This window comes from Acinonyx jubatus, chromosome C2 (assembly GCF_027475565.1).
Source record: "Acinonyx jubatus isolate Ajub_Pintada_27869175 chromosome C2, VMU_Ajub_asm_v1.0, whole genome shotgun sequence".
NCBI classification, from domain to species: domain Eukaryota; kingdom Metazoa; phylum Chordata; class Mammalia; order Carnivora; family Felidae; genus Acinonyx; species Acinonyx jubatus.
Window position 1 is genome coordinate 111,218,904 of NC_069384.1, and position 23,541 is coordinate 111,242,444.

The following is a 23,541-nucleotide window of genomic DNA, read 5'->3' on the forward strand; positions in this document are numbered from 1 at the left end:
TCTTGCCACGCTTCGCACTCAACTTTTCATTCATTCTCACTCAGCAATAGTTCTTACTTTGTTTTACTTTCTCACTAGAAATGAAACAAAAACAAACTGTGCTTCGTTGGTTCCCTCAACCTCCCAATACCTTGAGTGTCATTTTAATGAAACAGACCTCAGCAAATAGTAAAGTGTTCTCTTTTCCAACTTAATTCTACCAATCTATCCATGTCTGACTTTAGAACCCAGAAGAATTCTGCTTTTCTTTCTCAATTTTTATAAGATTCAGCCCCCATTTTTCTTTCAGTCTAGACTTCTCTCAAGTTGACCCTCTGCTACCTCCAGCTGAGAGTGCATAATTTTTCTGAATTCTGTGGCTCATGAAGTGTCCTTACTCTTTGTTTCTAGACTTCCTGTATCATGTATTACACTCTGTCCAAATGCACTTCATTGTTTTAATAAAAAGGTAGCTGTCATCTTAGTCACTCTCAAATTCTTACCACCCTCTGTTGCAGGCATCTAGGGAAATAAGGAACCAACTCAAACATTTTCTTCTGAAATTGCCTGCATCCGAAAAACCTGACAGAGTAATAAAATAACACACACGTTGAAGCCAAAATGACTTATGCTCACATCTAGGTTTCATCATTTATTAACTTATGAATGAGGAATAATCATTTATTGTCAGAACAATCATTTCTACTTCCTGAGGTGGTGGGCAGATTAAAGATCTTGATGGCAAGGACCCAGAACAGTACTTGGCCCACTAAGTACCAGCACAATCAGGGCAAGATATCATCAGTGCTTTTTCTCCTAAATAATCCTCTTACACAACTTTATTATAAATGCTCCTACAGATATAATTATTAAAACTGTTTTTATTAGCATACTAAGAGAAATCTCACCAAGTATCTAGCTTTTGTTTCACCATTCTTCTTAATCCCAAGCTACAAATAATGCCTGACATCAGGGATTCCTGAGGGTTGCACCTGTCCTCCATTTCTTTAATTGAGGAAACGTTAACCAGCGCCACATCTTATGATGTAACACTGTACTGATCCTCAGCTTACTGTTGGTCTCCTAAATCTCCACACACTCACTGCACAGGACTTGAATTCACTGAGTTAACATACTTGCACTACCCTGAGGGAACACTAGGGGTCAAACAGGCTACTGGGGGTCTTGGGAAGTTCACTATTTAAATAAAACAGGGCGGTTGCGAGAACCAAATCATGTATGAGAAAGCCATCTGAAAACTGTAAACTGAAACTTAAAGCTCTCTGTAAGTAAGAATGTGAGCACGGTTATTATTATATCATTTCTGTAGAAACATATTTCCTGAGACCCACTCAAATGTTCTACGAGCAATTATTTGGAAACCTAGCTCATTTCATGATGATACTCTCCCATTCTTTCCCTATCAATACCATTAAAAATATCATGGTTTTTTTGGATTTATCTTCCATTCACCAGCTTTTCTGCGGTGCCTACTAGGAGCCAAATAAATGTTCTTCAAGGTATCATAATATGGCAGTGAAGAAAATATGAAGTTCCTCCTTTCATGAAACTTACAGTTGAGAAAGAAGCCAGACCATAAATAAATATGTAAGTTACCCAGTGGTAGCAAATGCTAAGATTCAGAAAATGACAGAGAGGAGGAGTAAGAGGTTGCTATTTAAAATAGGGTGGTCAGGAAGGTAGAGCTATGAATGTACTGTGGGCATGGACATCCAAGTAACAGGGGAGAGATTACTAGAGAGGTAACAGTAAGTGCAAAAGCCCCAAGAGAGAGCATGCTCAGAGTGTGTGAAGACCGGTCAAGAGGTCCATGTGGTTAGAATGGCATAAACAGAAGGAAAGAAGAAGAGATTATATATAGCAGATCCTGAAGGCAGTTGGGACTTTGAATTTATTCATGTAGATAAGCCGCCACTAGAAATCTGCAAGTTATTCTTGTTTGAAAAGGATGACTTTTGTAGGTATGCTGAGGATATGCTAAAGAGAGTCAGGGATGCAAGCAGAGAAACCAGTTATGACTCTGCACTAGTCCAACCAAGAGCTGGCAGTAGTGACAAAGCAATGGTCAGTAGTCACATTCCACACAAACCAGGAAGACAGAGCTCCCAGAATTCAGGAAAAAGTAACTGTAATTGATGGTTCTTTCCTTCCTTCTAGATGACAAATTTATTTTGCAGCCATTACCATCTCCTTCCCCCCACCCACAATTAATCATCAAAATTTCCTCAAAATATCATTAAGTATGTATTTTCTAGCGCCTGTCTACTGGTGGGGGCACAGCAGGTGCTAAGATGCACAGAATCATAGGCACTCAGGGATACCATCTGCAGTAAGACAGTCAAAGAGGCAGAGAAGCCAAGGCGGTGAGAAAGTAAGCATGCAAACACAAACAACGTTCCAGGTGAGGTACTAGCAAGTGCAAACTATGTTTACTCTCAACTTTATCTCAGAATTGCAATCAGAGCTAAACATGCATAGTAATTGGCAAAAGGAGGTTAAAGCTACAATGAAAGATAATTCAATATGAATTCTGGCAGATATGATTAACGTTCATTATTAACAAGGATGACAATATCACAGTCGGGTCACTAACAAATACAGGCATGATGCCATTCCTATTGATTTTCTTCTACCCACCTGAAGAGGTCTCCAAATTTACTTCTGAGGTGGCTACATGACACATAGAGATCGTAGAGGTAGGCTAAGATGCATCTCTCGGGGGAAGAACATTCTGAGGGGTTCACAACATGCTTTACCACACCACACAACCTGAGGAGAAAAATATGTGAAGACAGGAGACACGTATTTTGCTAATATATATGCTATTATTTGAATCTTTTAGAATAAGAATATGTGCAGCTATTACTTGGGTAAGGAAAAAGGTATTAGATTGTTGATACAATAGTAAATAATTGAATAAGGTATCATTTTTTCTATGAGGATAATGAAATACAAAATGATTTTTAAAAAGACTTTGGAAATACCATTAACAACAAGAAAGGAAAGAAATTCCTCCATACAGAAGGAATGTATGGAAGAATCCATCAATTAAGTTGCTATGACCAGAACACAAGAAGAAAGTTGTAGTAGACAATCTCTCTTCAGTAAAAAAAAAGAAGCTATTTGCAAAGATTCTTAAGTCCACTCCTATGAAAAAGAGCAAATCTCTACATCAGTAAATCTGCGAAATTCACTTTCAGGACCATGAACTGGTTCTAGCAAAAACTTGATGAATTCAGGATTTTAAGTCACATTCTCCTTCCTTATCCAAACTAGAAACAAATTTTAGTTTACCTAATGTAAGAATTTAAAACCCTTTCTTTTTAGTGACATTCCCTAGACGTCTTTCAACTCAGAAATACCATTACTACTCTATTTCAGTGCCCCTTTCCCCATATCAAAACGATGGCCCCTTTGGCCACAGTTCATTCAACATAATACTTCATATAACACAGAAGTAAACATTAGTGGTCCATTGACCTATTTATGAGTCTGATTCCACTATTACCACCTTGTATTCTGTTATAGGATTCAGTAATACCACAATTGCATCATCGATGACTCAGATTTTGAAGCTAAGTAGGGCTTTTGAAATCATCTGATTCACCTTCCTCCTTTTATAAAGAGGGCACTGAGGCTCAGACAGGTAAAGTAACTTGCCCACAGGCAAAAAGCTAGTTCACAGCACAAACAAGAGGGGTGTTTAGGTCTCTAGACTCACATCCAGAGTTCTCTCTGCGATTCAGGGGATGGGGGGGAAGCCAAAGAGAGCCTAGGCTTTTGAGGCCAAGAAGGATGCTACAATCAGAAATACCAGAGGTAGAACCCAGGAAACTGCAAAGAAATGACAATGCTGCACCCCAAGCCCTATGAATTGATATCAGCAGACACAGCAACCAGAGAGCTGATAAAAGTAGTCAATTACAGCAAAAGTATCCTGCAATTAAGAAGTAGAGGATTCGCTATGTTGATAACTAGATTCACATAACATAAATTCCAGACATATTCTAAAAAGCGAAGTATCATTTTGTGATTAAAGTAAACAAATGGGCGCCTAGGTGGCTCAGTTGGTTAAGTGGCCTACTTTGGTTCAGGGCATGATCTCGCAGTTCATCAGGTCGAGCCTCATGTCAGGCTCTGTGCTCACAGCTCACAGCCTGGAGCCTGCTTCAAACACTCTGTCTCCTTTTCTCTCTACCCCTCCCTCACTGGCACTGTGTCTCTCCCTCTCTTTTCAAAAATAAACAAACATTTGAAAGAATTTTTTTAATTTAAAGGTAACAAATATTTATTAAGAGCTTGGTAGGCATCCAGAGTATAGCAGTGTTGCCTTGATCTTTTTCACTTGTCAGAGATAAGAAAACATTTTGCATTGAAATCCAGCATATTCATATCAGTACAAAATAAGATCTTTGCGAAAACATTGATCCTTAGTATCCATGATAAACTAAAAATATAAGATCAAATATGATTCTATGAACATTTAATAAATAATAAATTTAAACTGTTAAAATAAATGACACAAATAAATTTTAAAATAACAAAATTTGTCAAAACCTATAATATTGATTTCATTACTGACTCATGGGTTTCCATACACAGTTTAAAAAGTACAGTATTAATCCAATAGCATGAAATTGCTCTAACTCAGAATGACTTTCAGCAATCTGGGAGATTTATTAGCCATGTGATATTGAGTACATCACTTCAACATACACTTCATTTAACAGGACTGAGTCTCAATTTCTTGATGTGTAACTGGTACCAATTATTCACTTTTCCATGGTAGTTGAGGGCTATTAAGTAGTCATATATTTCCTAAATTCAAAAATGTTTATTTTCAAACTTTTAAAAATATCTGGGATGTTTCAGATTTCAGTCAATAATCTACGTGTAAAATTAATGTGGTAGCATTCCCTTTTCCCCAAAAAACTGCTATTAAATGGATGTCACTCTAGAATAAATTATAAATTGATTACATGTGCTAATTTACACACACACACACACACACACACACACACCAAAAAAAACACTGTGAATCCAAAGAACCTCGTGTTTAAGTCTAGAAAGAAAAAAGGTAGAAAAAGAGGTTGTCCTTTTTTTATATAAAGCCCTGTAGAAAGGAGCCTGAAGTGGACAAAAAGGAACTCCATAGAGGACAGTTCTTTTTTTTTTTTTTTTTTTAATTTTTTTTTTCAACGTTTATTTATTTTTGGGACACAGAGAGACAGAGCATGAACGGGGGAGGGGCAGAGAGAAAGGGAGACACAGAATCGGAAACAGGCTCCAGGCTCTGAGCCATCAGCCCAGAGCCTGACGCGGGGCTCGAACTCACGGACCGCGAGATCGTGACCTGGCTGAAGTCGGACGCTTAACCGACTGCGCCACCCAGGCGCCCCGAGGACAGTTCTTTATGTTTCTCTCATTCCTGTAACCTCAGATTGGAATGGGGGATGTGAGGACACAGTCCAACATCATGAACAGCAGTGAAGAAAACTTTAGCCTACACTTCACACAAACGAAAAACAAACTACAAAACAAGGAAGTCATTTGTTCTAGATTAACTTTTGTCAAGATGTTTTTAGTTTACAAAAGAAATAAAACTGAAGAAGCAAATCTCTAAGGTAAGAACGCATGCAAAGCTTATTTGGTCTCGAATATAAACTGAAATGACATCAGCAAAGCAGCTGGCACGTATTCATCATTTGTAATAGGCCATGGTTCAGGGTAGCAAATGATGCAGTGCTCTGAATAACTGGTTTATACTTGTACAAAGTACGGGCAGGAAAGACTCATACACTACTAAGAGAACATTATCTTTCATGTTTACATCTCCTTCTCAGATAAACATTTTCTGGCAAAAGTAGTCTTTAACTCTATCTTTTAAACTGAAACCAGCACCTGTACTATTTTTCCTCTTAAAATCACTGTAATATCTCATCACCAATTATACATGGAAAACATTAATTTGAAAAAAAATAATGATATTTAGTATACCAACCCTTCAAACACCTGGGCTGTCTGATCAGGATTCAGGATCAGACAACTATGGTACCGCCTGAGAACAGCCACAATGCACACACACAGTCCCGTCGTGTAACTTCCTGCCAGGCTGGAGGATTTCAGGAGCAGTTCGGCTTCCACAACACTCAGTTCATTTAGCAGCTACAAAGGAAGAAAAGAGTGAATAAAAATGTAGCTGCCAAAATGATAGGAAAAACATTTATCTTCACAAGCCATGAATATATTGAGTTATTCTAACACCATCTTATCTCACCCATTATCATGTCCCCGGACCATATGCCATATAACTACAGTGTGAGAAAACAAGCCCCCTAGAATTAAACTTTTTTATGTTTAATCCCTTGCCAAATTCTACAGTTTTTCTTTTGTCTAGACATCATGGTATATACAGTCAGGAAGTATCCAACATTGAAATATCTACCAAAACTTGAGGGAAGCCCCAAGTTCTAGACCAGATGATTTCCCTACTTCTCACTTTTTCTTCTCTTTTCCCTTCTTTTTAAGAAAACAGATGTTATTTATCATTATTTTCTTGTTATAAACAAACTAACACCTCCAATAAGCAATAGAAAACAAGTTTAAATTCTACTCACTAATAACATAATAAATGAACTCAAGTATGTGTATAAGAAATCTAATGGGACACGAGCACCTGGGTGGCTCAGTCGGTTAAGCATCTGACTCTCGATTTCAGCCAAGGTCATGATCTCAGGTTCACTAGATTGAGTGCAAAGTCCAGCTCTGAGCTGTCAGCAAGGAGCCTACTTGGGATTCCCTCCCTCCCTCCCTCCCTCCTCCTCTCTCTCTCAAAAGAAATAAACAAACAAAAACACAAAACAAATGTTAATCCCTTAAAAAAAATGGAATGTGACAAATCAAATTATACGGTTTTATTTTTGTTCTTAACCTAAAATATACCCTACAATAAATGGTAAATTTTACCTTTTCTTAAGCAAAAGACAAAAATCAATCCTCAAAACCGCTCACATTTTTAAATGACTATTATATATTTTAGCCCCAATTATAATTATTTAATTGAAAATTATGGACATAGCTGCCATTAAAACGCTAGTTGAATACTGTTGATTCAGAAGGTCTCAATTATTCAAAAATACAGTGGTCCGCTCAATTTAAGTTGTACGATGTCTAGCAGGTTTGCTTTCCTAAAAATCAGACAAGCAGGGTCTCTCTGACACCTGTATTGCGAAGTCAATTAGTCCATTGATGTTCAGCGCTGGCTCCATAAGATCAAAGATGAGTTGAATATGGTGAGCCAAAGGGAGATGATAGGATGTTCCTGAAGCGAAGCTTGTGATTTGTTCCAGCACATTATTGGAGATCTGGACAACAAAAATGTGAAAATAATTAGAAAAGCAGTACTTAAAATTATTTTAATTTTTTAAGAAATTTGAATTTATATATTGCTCTTAAAATTTAAAACATATTTCCACAGAAACCAAATCAATATAAAAATCAAACAACAATCAATCAAACCAATATAAAAATCAAACAACTTCCTTCCAACTGTATTTTGAAGATACAAGGCAAGTTGTCATTAAGATTTTGACCTAACTATCCTAATGGTAAAACTGCTACAAATGCTAATTAATTTCCAGATAACATTTATTTGAATATCAATGGATTTGTAAAACAACACAGATCTGGTTTCTTCTAAGTAGTATTTTATTTCACTCGTTAACAGATTTCTCCCTTATCAATAGTAATGTAGGGCCAAAATGTATTAAGTATTGCATTAGGGATTATTTGACATAGTGTTGGTTATTATTATTATAAAGTAAAAATATTTGTGAAAAAAATAAATTTCTCTGAAAAGGGCAACCTGACACTTAAAACTGAACTACTTAAGAGTTTGAGATGATTGTGAATACGTTTAAAAAGCATATTTATAGGGGCGCATGGGTGGCTAAGCCCATTAAGCATCTGACTTTGGCTCAGGTCATGATCTCTTGGCTGGCAACACAGAGCCTTCTTTGGATCCTCTGTGCCCCACCCCTCTTTCTGGCACTCCCCCCAGCTTGTACTATGTCTCTCAAAACTAAGAATTTTTTAAAAAACGTATTCATAAAACCAAACAAAGCCAAAAGTATATACTGCATGAAAGAAATTGTTACGCAGTGCAAATGAATAACCCCAAATGCACAATACACAGTTTTAAATGGCTACCTGAGATGTCACTTGATGCTGATCAAAATATGAAAGGAGCTGAAGTTTTGTGAACACAGTCTCCAGAGTTGGAAATGCTTCCTGTTTGTTCTTCCTGGTTTTTTGTCCTTCATCTCCAACTAAACATACAATAGATACATTACTTTTCATTTCATAGAAGCTCTTGACTTTTTCAGTGGATACTTTCTATTGAAGTATAACATATATGAAGAGGCACACAAACTATGAATATCTACAAAGTAAAAACACTCGCATAATTGAGACTCAAAGCACAAAATCACACACCAGATCCCCGGAAACCCCTCAGTCTCCTTCTAGTCCTCTCTGCCCCAGGAAACCAAGATCCTAAAGTCTAAAGGCTTGGATTAGTAATGTCCAGTTTGGAACCATGAGAGATACTTTTTACATCCAGCATCTTTCATGCAACAATATGCTTCTGAGCTTGATCCATGTTGTTGAGGCAACTTTAATTTGTTCTAAAAGGAATTTGTTCTAAAAGGAGTAATTCTCATTCATGTATAGTATACCAATGTGTGACATACTACCATTTATTTCTTAATTCTAGTGAGTAGTTTCCATATTTTGGCTATTACTGGGAAATACCTCTATAAACATTTCTAACTCTTAAAATATGAAGACAGCAACAATGAAAGGGGGTAAAAATTACCGATGGTCACAGTGACAGAACAGGATACGTCACTGGCATCTTCTTAGGGCATTCACCAGGATATTAATCCCCCAAAATTTAATATGTAAAAAAGGAAATTTATACCATTCTAACATTGTTAGGGGTAGCAAAGAATTAAATCTCTCCACATAATGTTAAAGTGCTACATTTATCAATTTAGCATGAAGAAGTTTTAAAAAAATTCCAAAATAAAAAAAAAAATTATAAACACTTCTTATCCCAGGGGACTCTAGTTCTTATTAACAGTACTAAGGATAAGACCCAAAAGAATTAAGTCCTGTGTTAAATATCTTTAAATACATGAATTTATAAAGACAAATCTAAAATAAGAAAACAAAAAAACAAAGATCAGATTATATGCTTCCTAAGATCGTTTCCAACACTACGATTCTCAGGGGTCATAAGAAGGGAGCTCTACCACTCATATCTTATTTAGGAAAGTTTACTTTCAGAGCACCAAGGCCACTTTACTGATTTTTTTCTATTAAAGACACAAATATTTCACTCAACTCAAAACGATGTTGATAAAGGTAAATCTAATGGTTTTAGAAAATAACACTGAAAGAAAAGAGATCCTCTTTCAAATATAAGGAAGCATAGTCTAGATGCTTCATGCTTATGTGCAAACACACACACACACACACACACTCAGCAGGGTGTTTTATTTCCTAAAGCTAACAAACCCTGATACCAGAGTAAATAGAATCAAAAGGTGAGTGGTAACAAAAGGTAAGAGACTGTGCCACTTTTGTTCAAAACACCATATCTAACACAAAGAATAAGAACAAAGAAGTTCATTAAACCTACTTGTTTTTCAATATCTATTCTCAATTTAACTATGGTGGTTTGCCTTAAATATAGCTATTCACATGTAATAAGCATGTTTAAAATATCCAAGTTTTGAATTTTCCATTTACTAACATCATTGATCCAAGGCTGAAAACTCACATCAATGATTTTGGGTATAATGTACTGTAAAAGTGAAGTTAATATATTTAATCACTCCTTCCTGGAAACAAAACAAATAAACAAACAAAAATAACACATCTGAAGTATTGCCACCATGAGAACTCACAAATGCATCTTGTGTGTGTGTGCATGCACGTGTGTGTGTGCATGCATGTGTGTGTGTGCATGTGATTGTGGTTTATGCTAAATAGGATCTATTTACTTACAGGTAACTAACTTCTTAAAACCTCATATAAAGAATATACAGTTGATTCTTGGCAATTTACATTCACTTTCAAAGAAACATTTAAGAAATTAGGGGTAGTTCTCAATAGACTATTTTAATGATATTTACACGAATAACAATTTAGTCATAATTTACAGATTTTCCTCATTTACTTTATTTAATCTGCTTTCATAATATATGTTATTGTTCTTATGTTGCTTAACTTTGGTCTTCTTTTACAAAAAAAAAAAGTGTATGATCCTGACATTTGTCTTTATTCTCATGGTAAACTTCATTAATGTACTTAAAAAGAAAAAAAAAAAAAAAAAACACTGACAACCAAAGATGACCAGCCAATGTAAATAGAAAAATGAAGATTGACCATGTTCAACTGCAAGTGCCATTTAAACTCCTAGATAAGGCCTGGCTAATCTGAGACCACTTCTAATGATTTCCTCAAAACAATACGAAACCACTATATAGGCACAAATCAATAGACGCTAACACAAACTATATTTTCCTGCTTTACCAATTCTCTTCTTTGCTGAAACGATGGACAAATTACCATTAATCTGAAGTACAGCTAGCTAGCTTCTGGCAAGCATAGTAGGTTTTAAGGAGGGACTTAACCTTTGACTATTCATTATCAGAAGGCAGCTCACTACATCCCAAATTAACACATATGTGATTGAGGAATTTTATCTAAAATGAGGAAAAGACAAATATCCCCACTGCAAATGCCACTCCACAGTGGTGGTTCTATTGCTGATAACTCAAAAAGTAGCATGGAACAACAAAGATGTTCTCTTTGTGAGTTCAAAAGTGAGAAGTGCCTATTTAAAAGACTGGTACAAAGATAGGACAGACTGTAGTCGGGCATTAAACACTCACTGTGAAGGAAGGAAGTAGGCTCAACAGAAAAAGACACTGCATTGTTTCCTCCCCTTTCCCATTCTTCTCAACCTCCCAAACCCCCAAATTCCCTAAGAGCTGGAAAGACTCTCTACAATTAGTGTTGATAAAACATGTATTACTGACCCTTCTAAAGAAGACAGTGTCCACCCAGTTCCCAAGTACACAAAAAGAAGTTTCAAATCCCTTTGCTAGCTAGTTACAAGGCTTCTAAATTCAACCTTCTAAATGCAATCCATTTCCTCTTTTCTAAAACAAAAAGAAACAGCAAAACAACTGATCAACAGTTTTTCTTAGATCAGGTTCTTTGTTTCGGGGGTGGGGGTGGGGTGGGTGTTTGTTTTCTAAAACCAAGCTCAATAACGACAGGCCAACAACAACAAGGTTTCATTTCCCATCCACAATTCTTGGTTGTTCCCTCACGAAGCCAGTGTGGTACAAGGTCCTTCAGGGGCAATGGACGGGAAGGGGGTCAGGGAAGAGCTGTAAATCACATGAAAGTTAACCCTCCCATTATGCTCTAAAGACAACTGCCACAGACATCAGACACCTGCACTACCACATTCACACTGAAAACCATCTTGCCTTTGTACCTTGCTTCTGCATGTGCACATCTACCGATAGAGAGGACAGAGAGCTATTTGTATTAGTTCTCTGTACTTTTCTCTTGCAAAGATCTAGTGTGGACAAGCTCTAGGAAAACATCTGGTTGAAATCTAAAGACCAGAGGTCCTGGGGAGAGAGAGGTTCATAAAAATGTGTGTCTTTTGTATGGAACAACAACGTAGGGTTCCTAGAGGAGTCTGTGCCATGTGGAAGGAAGAATGCTGTATAAATAGGGAAAACCCAAACACTTTTTTTCTTTGATTATTTAAGTAAAAGAAATAAACACCAGTAATGGCAGTGAAGTATATATAATGATATCTTATTTTAAATCTTATGAATGCCTGATAAAATAAACAATCCTTGAAAAGAGTAATTAGGCAAATGTGAAGTGGATAATTACAGAATTCCAATTATGCAATGTGGTAACATAATATAAGGCATAGTTTCGTGTAAAAAAAACTATGTCCAAAGCATGGGGAAACACTTTTCCAAGGAAAGAAGGCATTACCGAGCAAAGAACCAAATTTCTGTGTAACTTGAAATCGCTCGCTGTTATAGGCAGCAACCTACTGCAAGTATCGTTCTAATGTAAGAAAAGATCAGCAACTACACTGTCATGCTTTTCAATTACTGTGCAAATGTGAGTACTCAGAGCAAACTACAAGCCTAAAACAGGATGGCAGAGAACTGAAGAAGTGGAACTCTTCCAGACTAAGGGTTTCCAATTCATTCTTCAGTACTTCATTTAGGTACTTCCCATACAGGAAATATGGGAAGGATTTAAAAAAAAAAGGGGGGGGCAGAAAATTAAAATTAAAATTAATATAAAGCTTACTACAAATGGAACCAAGGCCTTAAAATTTCAATGTGCTTATTCATATTTCAAGATGACAGTCATTCATGAGAGGAAACACTCTGGTGACAGTGACATCCAGGACTCTGATAAAGCCTGTGCTAACAGGAAGGCCAAAAGACAGCCCAATGGGAGCAAAGGCATTAAGGGTCTTTACCCCCTGTCTCTGTGGTGCTCTTCTTATTTAGGATTTTCAAAATATCTTTGGTAATCTTCTTCAGCTGATGCTTCGCTTCGTCACGCTCTTTGCCCACTCCATAAAGCAGGATTGTGCGCTGGTTACATTCATGACTTGAAGATTCATCCTGAAAAACAGAAAATGCATTTTGAAACCCTTGTTGGCAGGGGCGGGGCTGCATTTCCCATCCATGAAATGCACTAACCACAGCCTCTCGGTGCTGGCTGGCGGTGGCATCCCGCCCACCTTTCAATTCACCTCAACCTCCACTGGCAACACCCTTGTTTTTCCAGTTTGGAACTTGCTAAAGTAAAAAAAAAAGTGTCAACTGACCCGAAGTCTTAATAGAAGCATTTGATGTGGGCGTACTCTACAGAGTAAGTTTTGACTCTTGAAAACTTTTCATTGTTTAAAATTTAACATGGTATTAATTTCACATCATATTACATACTATTTAGTCACACTTTTTCCTTAAGGAAAATGTTACTTCTTAGTAAGCTTGGTTTTCTATATAAAGCATCACTAAATATTTCCTATTTCAAAAAATGATCTTGCTATGATCCTCAAATACTTTGAGAAAAACTGTTCCGTTGGCCTCCCACATGACTGGGTGAGGTGTATGTATATTTATTTCCAAATGACCTAACAACAAAGAGTCCAGGTCTCGTTAGGTGTGAGGTAAAGAGTTGCAAACGCAAACATGTTCAGTACCACCTTCCTCTAGGGGAATACCTCCCCACCCCTGTGCCGCAGACACAGTAAATTCAAGCACTATTTTTCCCACAAGGGAAAAGAAATTATGTCATCCCAACATAACACACACACACACACACATACACACACACACACACAAACACATTCCTTGGCTTAAGTGAAACAGTAGAGGGTGTATATTCTCTCCTAGGACTGGTTTTGAATTTTTCTCTCTAAATTCTCTCACAGATCCTATATTCTTCCATTTTCTTAGTAAGTTTCTATCCTTCGGTACAATCACTTTTCTTATCTTTCTGTATACGTTCATCCGTTACAGGCAAGGACCCTTCCTAACAGTACCTAATTCTAAGGAGCTTGAAGGAGAAAAGAGTTTCTTCTAGGGAAGACCAAGTGTAATGTGTTGCTAATGGCTAAAAAAAAGAGCAGAAGCCTGGAGACTTGGGAAAATCCCAATGCTTCATTTGAAGTACTTCACATGTGCACTTTGCACAAAGTCACATTTTACTCTTGAAACGAGAGCCCGTTTTCTAAGCTGCTGTCACCTTCCATCACTGTCCTCACACGCTTGCATTCAAGGCACCCCTTTTCTCCCCACCGATACCCTTTTTGTTATACTCCACCAGAAATATGCATTTGTATACCCTGCCAGTCCATCTTGCTACCCTGTCCAGAATTAGTAACATTTTATGTGTTCACATTTGCATCCTAAAAAAAAAAAAAAAAAAAGAGCTAGGAGCAGGTCTCTTCTAGAAACTGCTGTTATTAATATTCTGACTATCCCAATTTCCTCTCAAGTTTCAAAAGACAGACCTAATCACGGGATAAAGTCAACATAGAGAGTGATTCCTACATTTGGCTGCACTGAGGCATGACCTGAGCTGCTTATTAATTTCCAATTTTTGTTGCCATTACAGAGTACAGCTGTTGTATTTCTTTTTTGTCTGACGGGATGTGTACATAGGAGCCCTGTAAAGGGAACAGGGGGAAGGCACTAAGAACACTGTAAAAAACTCAGGCAGTGCCAGCCATGTGTCCTGACAAATGTATTTAGTTAAGGCACCTGTCAAACAGTTCCAATGTAAACTTCTGTGTGATGGGTGATGGAAAGATGTCATCAAAGTTACTGAACAAATGCTTTTAGAGGATCTACCTACCTTACCTACCTTGGTAAGACAAGATGGTAGGGACTCTGAGAAAATACAAGGATGAATGCTCCCTGTCCTCCATGAGCACAGATTCAGTGTCATAAAAGTAGCATTTGCAGAGCTTCAAGCCCAAATGGTGACAGTAAAAGAAGTTACCTTGGAAAGACCCATGTGCTCAGCACAAACACAGAGATACTATGGCTCCATACTGTACCAATAACAGCCCAAGTTCAGGGTAAGAGAGAGCTATGGCTGTATTCAGGTTGTGGCACTTGCGGACTCCATGGTCCTGAGTCTTTCTGTCCTAATGAGCCTTTCTGGGCCTTGGATGCTTCCCCTGAAACGTTGGCTAACACCACCTTCCTTGTAAGATTTTTGCAAGAATAACTGAGATGAAGCATGTAAAGCACTTAGCAAAGCAGCATATCAGAGAGCCCATCGCTGTCCATTCAGGTTTCAACACTTCCACTTCTCACTTGCATGCGCCCCAGATCCACACCGAACTGTATTACTCAACATCTCCTCAAGGCACCAGGATACTTCCTTCCTTTGCTCTTGCTCCTCCTGCCACCTAAAATACTTACTCTCAATAGCTTGACCCTCATGTGTGGAAGTGCTGTACACAATTACAGCATCAGGTCCCTCACTGTCACCTTAGTGTAGTGAATGCCCTTGGGCCAGGAGGAGGAAGGAGGGGAAGAGGGCCTTTGGAGCACTTGCCACAGTGTAATTCACTCACTTTCGAGGTATTTGTTTAATGTCTGTCTTCCCTGCTCCTCTGTCAGTTTTGTGAGGGAGAACTCCAGGTCTGTTTTATTCACATTTATAGTCCCCTCAGTGGCACTGTGTAGGCACTTAATTTATGACAAATACATTAAACAATGAATAAATAAGTGGACTAATGAAAGAACACATGACTCAAAGAATAGGGCAGGGATGAAAGTAAGAACAAAAACGTTCTGTAGAAAACCTAACCTGATAGCTAAGTGCTGATAGAACTGAAGAGGAGAAATGAGAAGCAGAGAGAAAAAGCCAAAAAGTCTGTAGGGTGTGAAAACTATCTCTCAGTGGCCTGAATAAAAAACAATAAGAAGCAAAACCAAAAAGTACTAAAGGAAATTGGGAAAGAATTAGGCATCTGAGTGAATGTGCATCTCACTAGATTTCAAGATGGACTCACTAGATAAAATTTGTTGGGGTGGGAGGAGGGAAGCAGCTTATAAGGACAGGGAGCTCATGAATTCACCTGTAGGTGAGAGGAATTGGAGGCACAGGTGGATACATATTATAAATGTCGAGTAGGTGGTGTGACGGGAGGACCTACACAGAGGTAACAGCTTAGAGGTAAGAGCAATATGTCCCTGGGAGGGGTGCAAAACCCCCAGGTTCTCTTTGAGGGGAGGGGACAACTAAGAGAGTAGAGACAGGAAGGAGATAAATAAGCCATCAAATGATGCACACATAATCTCCATAATTAACAAGATCAGTGGACAAGTGGGGGTCACATAAGTCGGGGGGGGGGACATTAAGAGGGCCATCGACAGTGTCAAATGCAGCAAGAAGTCTCAATGAATGTTGCCTCTCTGACTTATTTAAAAAAACAAAAACAAAAGCAAACTACACATCAACTTCAAAAGAGAAGTTTCTCTGTAGGGGCAGAAAGCCGGAAACAGGATTGTAGTAAGAGTAGATGGTGAAATGGTAAGGGTGAGGCAAGTAACCTGCATTTACTAGTAGTTGGTCAGGAAGAACAATAGCTTGAAAGGTGGAGGGGAATAGGTGTATTAGGAAAACCAAAGGCAAACTCTTGTTCCAAAGGTATGTTTCAATTAAAGGAATCTCCATGAAGGAAATCCAGATTGGAAGGTAGATAGCTGATACAGGAGATAGGAAACAATGGTTTGTTGTTTGGATTAGCTTGTAAAGAAAACCCAGGACAACTTTCTACTTCGGGGAAGAAAATGGTAAAACTATAGGGAAATTTGGAGGTAAGGAAATAAGAAACTTGAAAAAGCTTTCACCAGTTTACTGGCTCTGATTTGCTCAGGGAGGTGGACCAGAAGCAGCCAAGTCAAGAGTTTAGAGTGAAGGGATGAAATTAAAAAATCAAGAAAAATATGCATTTAGCTGCAAAAGAACCATTAGCCTCTATATGGGGCCTGAAGACCCTATTTGTGTCTGATAATTAATATTTTCAGGTAAATCATGATAGCTTTTACTAGTCTTCAAAGATATTTCAAAAGTGACTGTTTTTCATTAGCCCACAAGATTTGTTTATATCAAATTTTTGTACTTACAGAAAATCTACATCTTCAAGTAGCAATTTATAGTACATGAGAACAAGGTCAACCTAAGAGAATGGGCCAAATATTTCCAAAAGCACCAATGAGTTCTCTGTTCCTTCAAATAGGTATTAAAAAACCGTCAAGTTGAATAGTTGGTATCTGTATCAGATACATACTCCATTATTTATACCCTGAAGGTCACAACTTGCTGGGCAGAAAAAAGAATCAACTGTTGTGTCTCTGGAAGGCCGGCCACCCGTCTCCTGCTAGCCCGCTGCTGTGCTTGGGTTAAACAGGTCATCTCCCGTATAAGCTAAGTTCTGAAAATCTCATCCTCAGGACCGATTTTTCTTCTTCTTCAGACAATATCTGACACTCACAAAGACTTAAGTGAGCAACAAACTGGGAGGAGACATGTCCAAAAGCCCTAGAAGGCTTGGAGTACTGAAGAAATTAAAATAGGTATCTTGAGCTAAATACCCTTACTGGTAAGAATTTGAGTTAATTGAAGTCAGGTCTCCTCTAAGTCATCATCAAAACCTAAGTGATTAGACATGTTGCGGAAGCGTGTATGTGTGTTCATAAGATGGGATAACAGAGGTGATTATCAGAGCTGTGTACTCTCCTTTTACCTCATTCATATGTCCTGGTATTTCTATACTGACCCAATCATCAGAGAATTTTAAAATTAATAAATTAATGTTCTTTTTAGAAGGAGATAAAAAAGAATCCCACTCTAGATATACTTCCTTATCTTCCAAACACTCATGAAAAACAGATGAAGTAAATGTGATGGTCCTAAAAAAAACAAGATATTGCATTTGATACTTCCAACACTCTATAATTGTGTATAAATATTCAAATGTAAACCCAGCAGTCATCATGAAATAAATTGCACAGAGCGCCCTACCCCATATCCCAGAAAAGCAGAAAAACTACCATTTAAAAAAAAATGGAGCTACTTACATAAAGATTTTGTTTATCTATTAAATGAAAAACTCTTAAAAGAGGCCTCCAAATTATTTTTTCGCAGAATCTTTCAATACGTCACATTACTCTGTTTAGAATAAATGACCTTCCAAATAAGTGTGACATGAGGGATAAGCCTTGGGCAGAGGTGTAATAAGAAGAGAGCAGACATGCATGGAGAGGCTGTATCAAAGGAGTAAGAAATTAGCAGCTTCTTCTCATTTGTTACTCCACCTGAAATGGAAGAACTCCTTTAAATCCAAAAAAAAGGAGACTCCTTTCATTAGATTTATACAAGAAATTTTTGTTCTACACTAGCTTAAGGCCCATGGTATGGCTGAAATGACAGCTCTGGGCAAGAGGCTCAATGCATCCTGGGGGCACAATAAAATGAACAACAGTGCGTTTGACTATATTTACTAGTCCTCTGCTTTCAAGCAAAACAATCAAGCCAGGGATGACAGATAATTAGATCAAGATGACATTTTCTTTTGCAAAATACCCCACACCCAAGAATCTTTACTTGTGGAGAATGTCTCATATACGACCTCAATTTTTATACTCAAACGGGTAAAACCACTAAATTCTATGAGTAAGCAGTGCCTTAAAATGCATGTGTTCATTCAAAACATTCACTAATGTCAAAATGACCACACTTTGAAACCATGCAATGTGAGAACTAAAATATCCTAAGACCTAATCAAATGTCTCAATTATATCTCCATTCTCTTGCCCTAACCTGATTCCACAAGGAACACCAGGTCCTACCATTTCAGGACATGGCTCTCTAAGTTCAGAGTAATCCATTTGAAGCAAATATTTTCAGAGAAGCAGACTACCTTTAATAGATGTGGCAAAATAAACCAACCAATTAAATCACTTACATGTAAAAATTCTGGGCTACAAATTCATTTTGTGAAGTCACCTCAATCTTAGAAATTAACCAAATCCATCAAAATCAGTCCTGTTTCCAATGAGAATACATACAATTATAAACTGCATTTGCTGTTGTTTATTAATGACAGGCTCAAGTGTACAACTTGTTCTACTTCTCTGTACCATAATATAGCTGACCCCCAAAAAACGCAGGTTTGAATTGCATGGGCCCCACTTATGTGCAGACTTTTTTCCTTTGAAGATTATTTATTACTTATTTACTTATTTATTTATTTATTTATTTAGAGACAGAAAGAGAGGGAAGGAGGGAAGGACAGAGGGAGATGGGGAGAGGGGCAGAAAAAGAGGGAGAGATAGAATCCCAAGCAGGCTCTGCACTATCAGAGCAGAGCCTGACATGGGGCTTGAAACTCACAAACCATGAGATCATAACCTGAGTCAAAATCAAGAGTTGGACGCTCAAGTGAGTGACCGAGGTGCCCCTATGTGCAGACTTTTTTCAATCAATAGAGTACTAGAAGTGGACTGTTACATTTTTTTTCTCTAGCTAATTTTACTGTAATATGGTACATAATACATATAACATACAAAATAGCTGTTAATCAACTGTTTATATTATCGATTAGGCTTCCGTCCACAGTGGGCTATTATTAGGTTTATGAGAAGTCAAAACTTATATGCATATGTCAATTATACATCAATTAAAAACTTAAAATTTTTTTTAAGCTATAACGCGAATTTTTGACTGCTGTACCCCTAATTTGCACATTGTTCACGGGTCAACAGTATACTTTTTTTTTTTTTAACGCTTATTTATTTTTGAGACAGAGAGAGACAGAGCATGAACGGGGGAGGGTCAGAGAGAGGGAGACACAGAATCTGAAACAGGCTCCAGGCTCTGAGCTGTCAGCACAGAGCCCGATGCTGGGCTCGAACTCACGGACCATGAGATCATGACCTGAGCCGAAGTTGGCCGCTTAACCGACTGAGCCACCCAGGCGCCCCAACAGTATACTTTTATAACCTGAGATGATTCACTTGAAAGTGATCTACATGGGTAATTGGCAGTCAATTCCTAATGAGAAAATTACCAGAGAAGATTTACAGATAGGTGGTTGTGAGTTACAATCAAAGGAAAGTTAATTTAGATAAGGAGCTGGGGCCTTTTGATTTACCCCTCAAATCACTATTCATAGCCTTCTAGGAATTTGGAAATATAAATTCTTCATAATGTACTAAGATATCATTATCCTCAATTAGTGTTTCTTTAGTATGGCATATTAATTTGTTGAAATCAGTAATGCTCTTTTTTTTTTTCCACAAGCCTTGTTTCATCTGAGTACCTTAAAAACACTTCATAAACATCCTTTACACTAAAGTTTGCAATTGGGTGTATAGGCAAATATGACTTCTATTTTCTTGAAAACAGTACAACCATTCCATTCATGGTATTTACCTCTTGCTCCAGGGCCTCAACAAAGTGGACATGGGGGTGGGGGGTTAGGTCGAGCAGACACTGAGACAGGGAGGATTTCTAGGTACACAGTGGTTACAGGTACAGGCTCTGAGATCAGTTAGAATGGGGTCCCTACTTCACTCTGCTCCTCAATTTCCATCATACAGAGAACGGAAACAAGATGACTATCTACTTCAGAGAATAACAGAGATCATTCAACAAGTTAATTCACGACAATATAAGAAGTCAAATGTTGGCTCTTATTATTCTGAAGTGTACGTAGGCATAAAAGTGTTTTCCACAAGTATACTATTGTGTCTCCAAACCAAAAACCAAGTATTAAAATTTGATTAATGCAATACATTTCAAAATAGAAATAATGTAAGAATTCCCACTTTTATAGGACTCCACTATCACACCTCTAGATGACTAACAGATTGGGATCATTACATGACTCAAATTTCTGACTGAAATTACTAAGATATTTTTTAAAGTTTATTGATTGATAGTGAGCACACACAAGCAAAAGTGGGGGAGGGGCAGAGAGAGAGGAAGAGAGACAATTCCAAGTAGACTCCACACTCAGTACAGAGCACCATGAGGGGCCAGATCCCACAATCATGAGATCATGACTTGAGCTGAAACCAAAAGTCAGACTCGGTTAACCAACTGAGCCACCCAGGTGCCCTGAAATTACTCAAATTATAGCTTAATCCCAAACTCCTAATGCCAACAAAATTCTCAGGTTGGTTTAAATCAGTGATCTTCAAAGTTTACTGTTCATAACCCTCACTTGGAAGGTTCTTTAAACTATAGCTAAGGGGTGCAACCAGAGTTTCTGATTCAATGGAGCTAGGTTGGCTAAGTCCAAGAATGTGCATTTGTCACAACTTCCTAGGCGATGCTGGGCCGCTGTTCTGCACTTTGAAAATTGGGGGCGCCTGGGTGGCTCAGTCAGTTAAGCGGCCGACTTCGGCTCAGGTCATGATCTCGCGGTCCACGAGTTCGAGCCCCGTGTCGGGCTCTGTGCTGACAGCTCAGAGCCTAGAGCCTGTTTCAGATTCTGTGTCTCCCTCTCTCTGACCCTTCCCCATTCATGCTCTGTCTCTCTCTGTCTCAAAAATAAATAAACGTTAAAAAAATTTAAAAAAAAAAAAAGAAAATTGATGTTAAAGATTATTTAACATATGCAGAGATAGACCCACTCAAAATTCAAAAGAAAGAAGTAACCAAAACATACGTTCACACCAAAGGCACCAAGCCAAGTGGATCTACTGGAAATAAAGGGACATTACAGTTCAAATCTTGTATGTGTGTGAGAGAGCATCAAAAACATTTATGTAAAGGTAACAGAGAAACAGAGATCCCTTAATTTAATAACATATTCTCTGCCCAACCAAAAGCTAGATTACAAAATAATTGTTTATATTCAAATTCTATTTAAGAAAAGCCTGAAAGACACTTTATATAATAAGCCTGGCAATGGATACAACTGTTTTTCTTTTTTAATGTAATTTTGGAATCTTCAAATTTATAATGAGAGGAAACTGTTTCACGTACGAAGACTTGATCAAACACAGATTTAAAATAATGACATTATTAGCCAGGAAAAAAAAAAACAAGGGGCAAGAGACTTAACATCCGTAACAAGCACACATTTTGAGTTAATGTAATTACTTGTTAAAAGGCAATATATCACCCAGCTTGAGCACAGTATGTTTTCAGGTAAATAATCATCCGAGAAAGCAAGCTCGCAATCTTCTCCAGGAAGCAGACTTTGAAAAGCTTGATCTCAACATGGATTTACTGTGTACATGGGAAACAGCCAAAAGAACTCATAAAGTATCAAACTCTATGGGCAGGTCTCACCAAACAGAAGCAAGATTTTAAACTGCATTTTAAACGATGAATTCTTGCCCATCCTGCCCCACATTTCTCAGGGAAATAAAAGCAGAAGTCCTAAAAACGGCCAGACGGAAATAGAGTGTCTGCACAGCTTTGAGTCCAGGGCACTGGAAGGTAATTTCTGATTGTGAAGTCCTCTCTTCCTCTCTCTTTTTCTCTAGAACACTCAAGACTTTACTGATGAACACTCAGAAGATAAAGAGTTATAACAACTAAACTAAGACATTAAAAGGAAAATACCAGACGCTACTCCGCAGGTTGCCTTAACTGCCAATTAATGGATACATTTAAATCCTCCTGAATCAACAAAACAACCAGGTAATTTTATATCTAAAAGTATTTGACAAATACAGGTGTTTACATGATGATGAATGTGTACATGTTTGTCAAGTTTTCTTAAAATTGGAAACCTTTAATAATGTCAATGCATGAACTTATTTGGAATAAAATTTAAAATACAAGCTGTACTAATGGTGTCAGGAAAACCATTAACTTCTTCATTAAACACATACGCATACACACACACACACACGCAGCACAGAAATAAAATACAAATGGTCTTATTTTACCTGGAGTGCAAAATGAGATTTAAATATAGACAGATGGAAATAATAATCTTAATATCAAGAATACTCATTAAATAAGATATAGTCTATGCCACATTAGCATTCCCAATGCATAATTTCCAAAAAAAAGTATCAGTGAATGCACAAATAAGAGTACATAGCAGTAGCAAAGAAGATTAAAATCTATGATCCTATATCAATTTAATACTGGGTTTTGTTTAGTTTTTGTTTTTTTAAACAGGCGAGGGGGTGTTGAAAATTGAAGCCGTAATTGTCACAATATGAAACTTTTACTTTCAATAATTAGACAATGAAAAATTAAATTTGTGAGAATTTAATGTTATCTCTACTTGTCACAATTTAAGCATTTCAAATGGAACCTTTAATTTGGATATGTGTGCTTTTAACATCACCATGTCTTATATTTAGGAATAATATTCATAGAAAATCAATTGCATTTGCCTGTGATTTAAAAAAAAAATTACAAATTTCATTTCAAATGTCAAAACTTAAGGGTGCCTGGGTGGCTCAGTTGGTCCAACTCTTGATTTCAGCTCAGGTCACGATCCCAGGGTTCTGGAATGTAGCCCCCCATCAGGCTCCAGGCTGAGCCTGGAGTTTGGAGTCTGCTCTCTCGCTTTCTCTCTCTCTCTCTCCCCTTTCTTCCCTGCTTGTGTGCTCTCTCTCTAAAGTAAAACCTAAAAAAATTTTTTTTCAAAACTCAGATACCAGATAACGTATTCAAGTCAAGTGTTAGTTTTCTTTTATAGCCGTCTATTGTGGTATAATTATCTATAGAACCAGGCAACGACATGGCTCCAATATTTTATTTTAGCTACAATTATATACTCTAGATACCTAAGAAAGTATGCCCTGGCTATTTTTGAAGAACACCACCTGATGACCACTTCATTTTTTTTTTTTTTTTTTTTACTATTTTTGTATCAAATAGTATTCAAGAAAATGTATGTAAAAACTTCTAATA

The 23,541-nt window shown here is 37.5% G+C and overlaps 2 protein-coding genes across 11 annotated transcripts in view; one reads left to right on the plus strand and one right to left on the minus strand.

The window, feature by feature from the left end:
• Positions 1-23,541, minus strand: part of MED12L (mediator complex subunit 12L) — a 334,106-nt gene that overhangs the window by 67,457 nt on the left and 243,108 nt on the right. For all 7 annotated transcript variants that reach the window (XM_053221297.1, XM_053221298.1, XM_053221299.1 and 4 more), the window contains 5 exons: positions 12,599-12,746; positions 8,209-8,327; positions 7,221-7,364; positions 6,002-6,165; positions 2,638-2,769 (listed from right to left, as the gene is read on the minus strand). In XM_053221297.1, the coding sequence (XP_053077272.1) occupies positions 2,638-2,769; positions 6,002-6,165; positions 7,221-7,364; positions 8,209-8,327; positions 12,599-12,746 (707 nt within the window). The remainder of the gene's footprint in view (positions 1-2,637; positions 2,770-6,001; positions 6,166-7,220; positions 7,365-8,208; positions 8,328-12,598; positions 12,747-23,541) is intronic.
• The window catches only part of P2RY12 (purinergic receptor P2Y12), a 46,259-nt gene that overhangs the window by 20,293 nt on the left and 2,425 nt on the right, over positions 1-23,541 (plus strand). For 3 of the 4 annotated variants that reach the window (XM_015072505.3, XM_015072507.3, XM_053221308.1), the window contains one exon: positions 22,152-22,308. The gene's annotated coding sequence lies outside the window, so the exon portion shown is untranslated. Of the gene's footprint in view, positions 1-12,644; positions 12,997-22,151; positions 22,309-23,541 lie in introns of those variants that run through there. The other variant, XM_015072508.3, reaches the window with a different exon arrangement.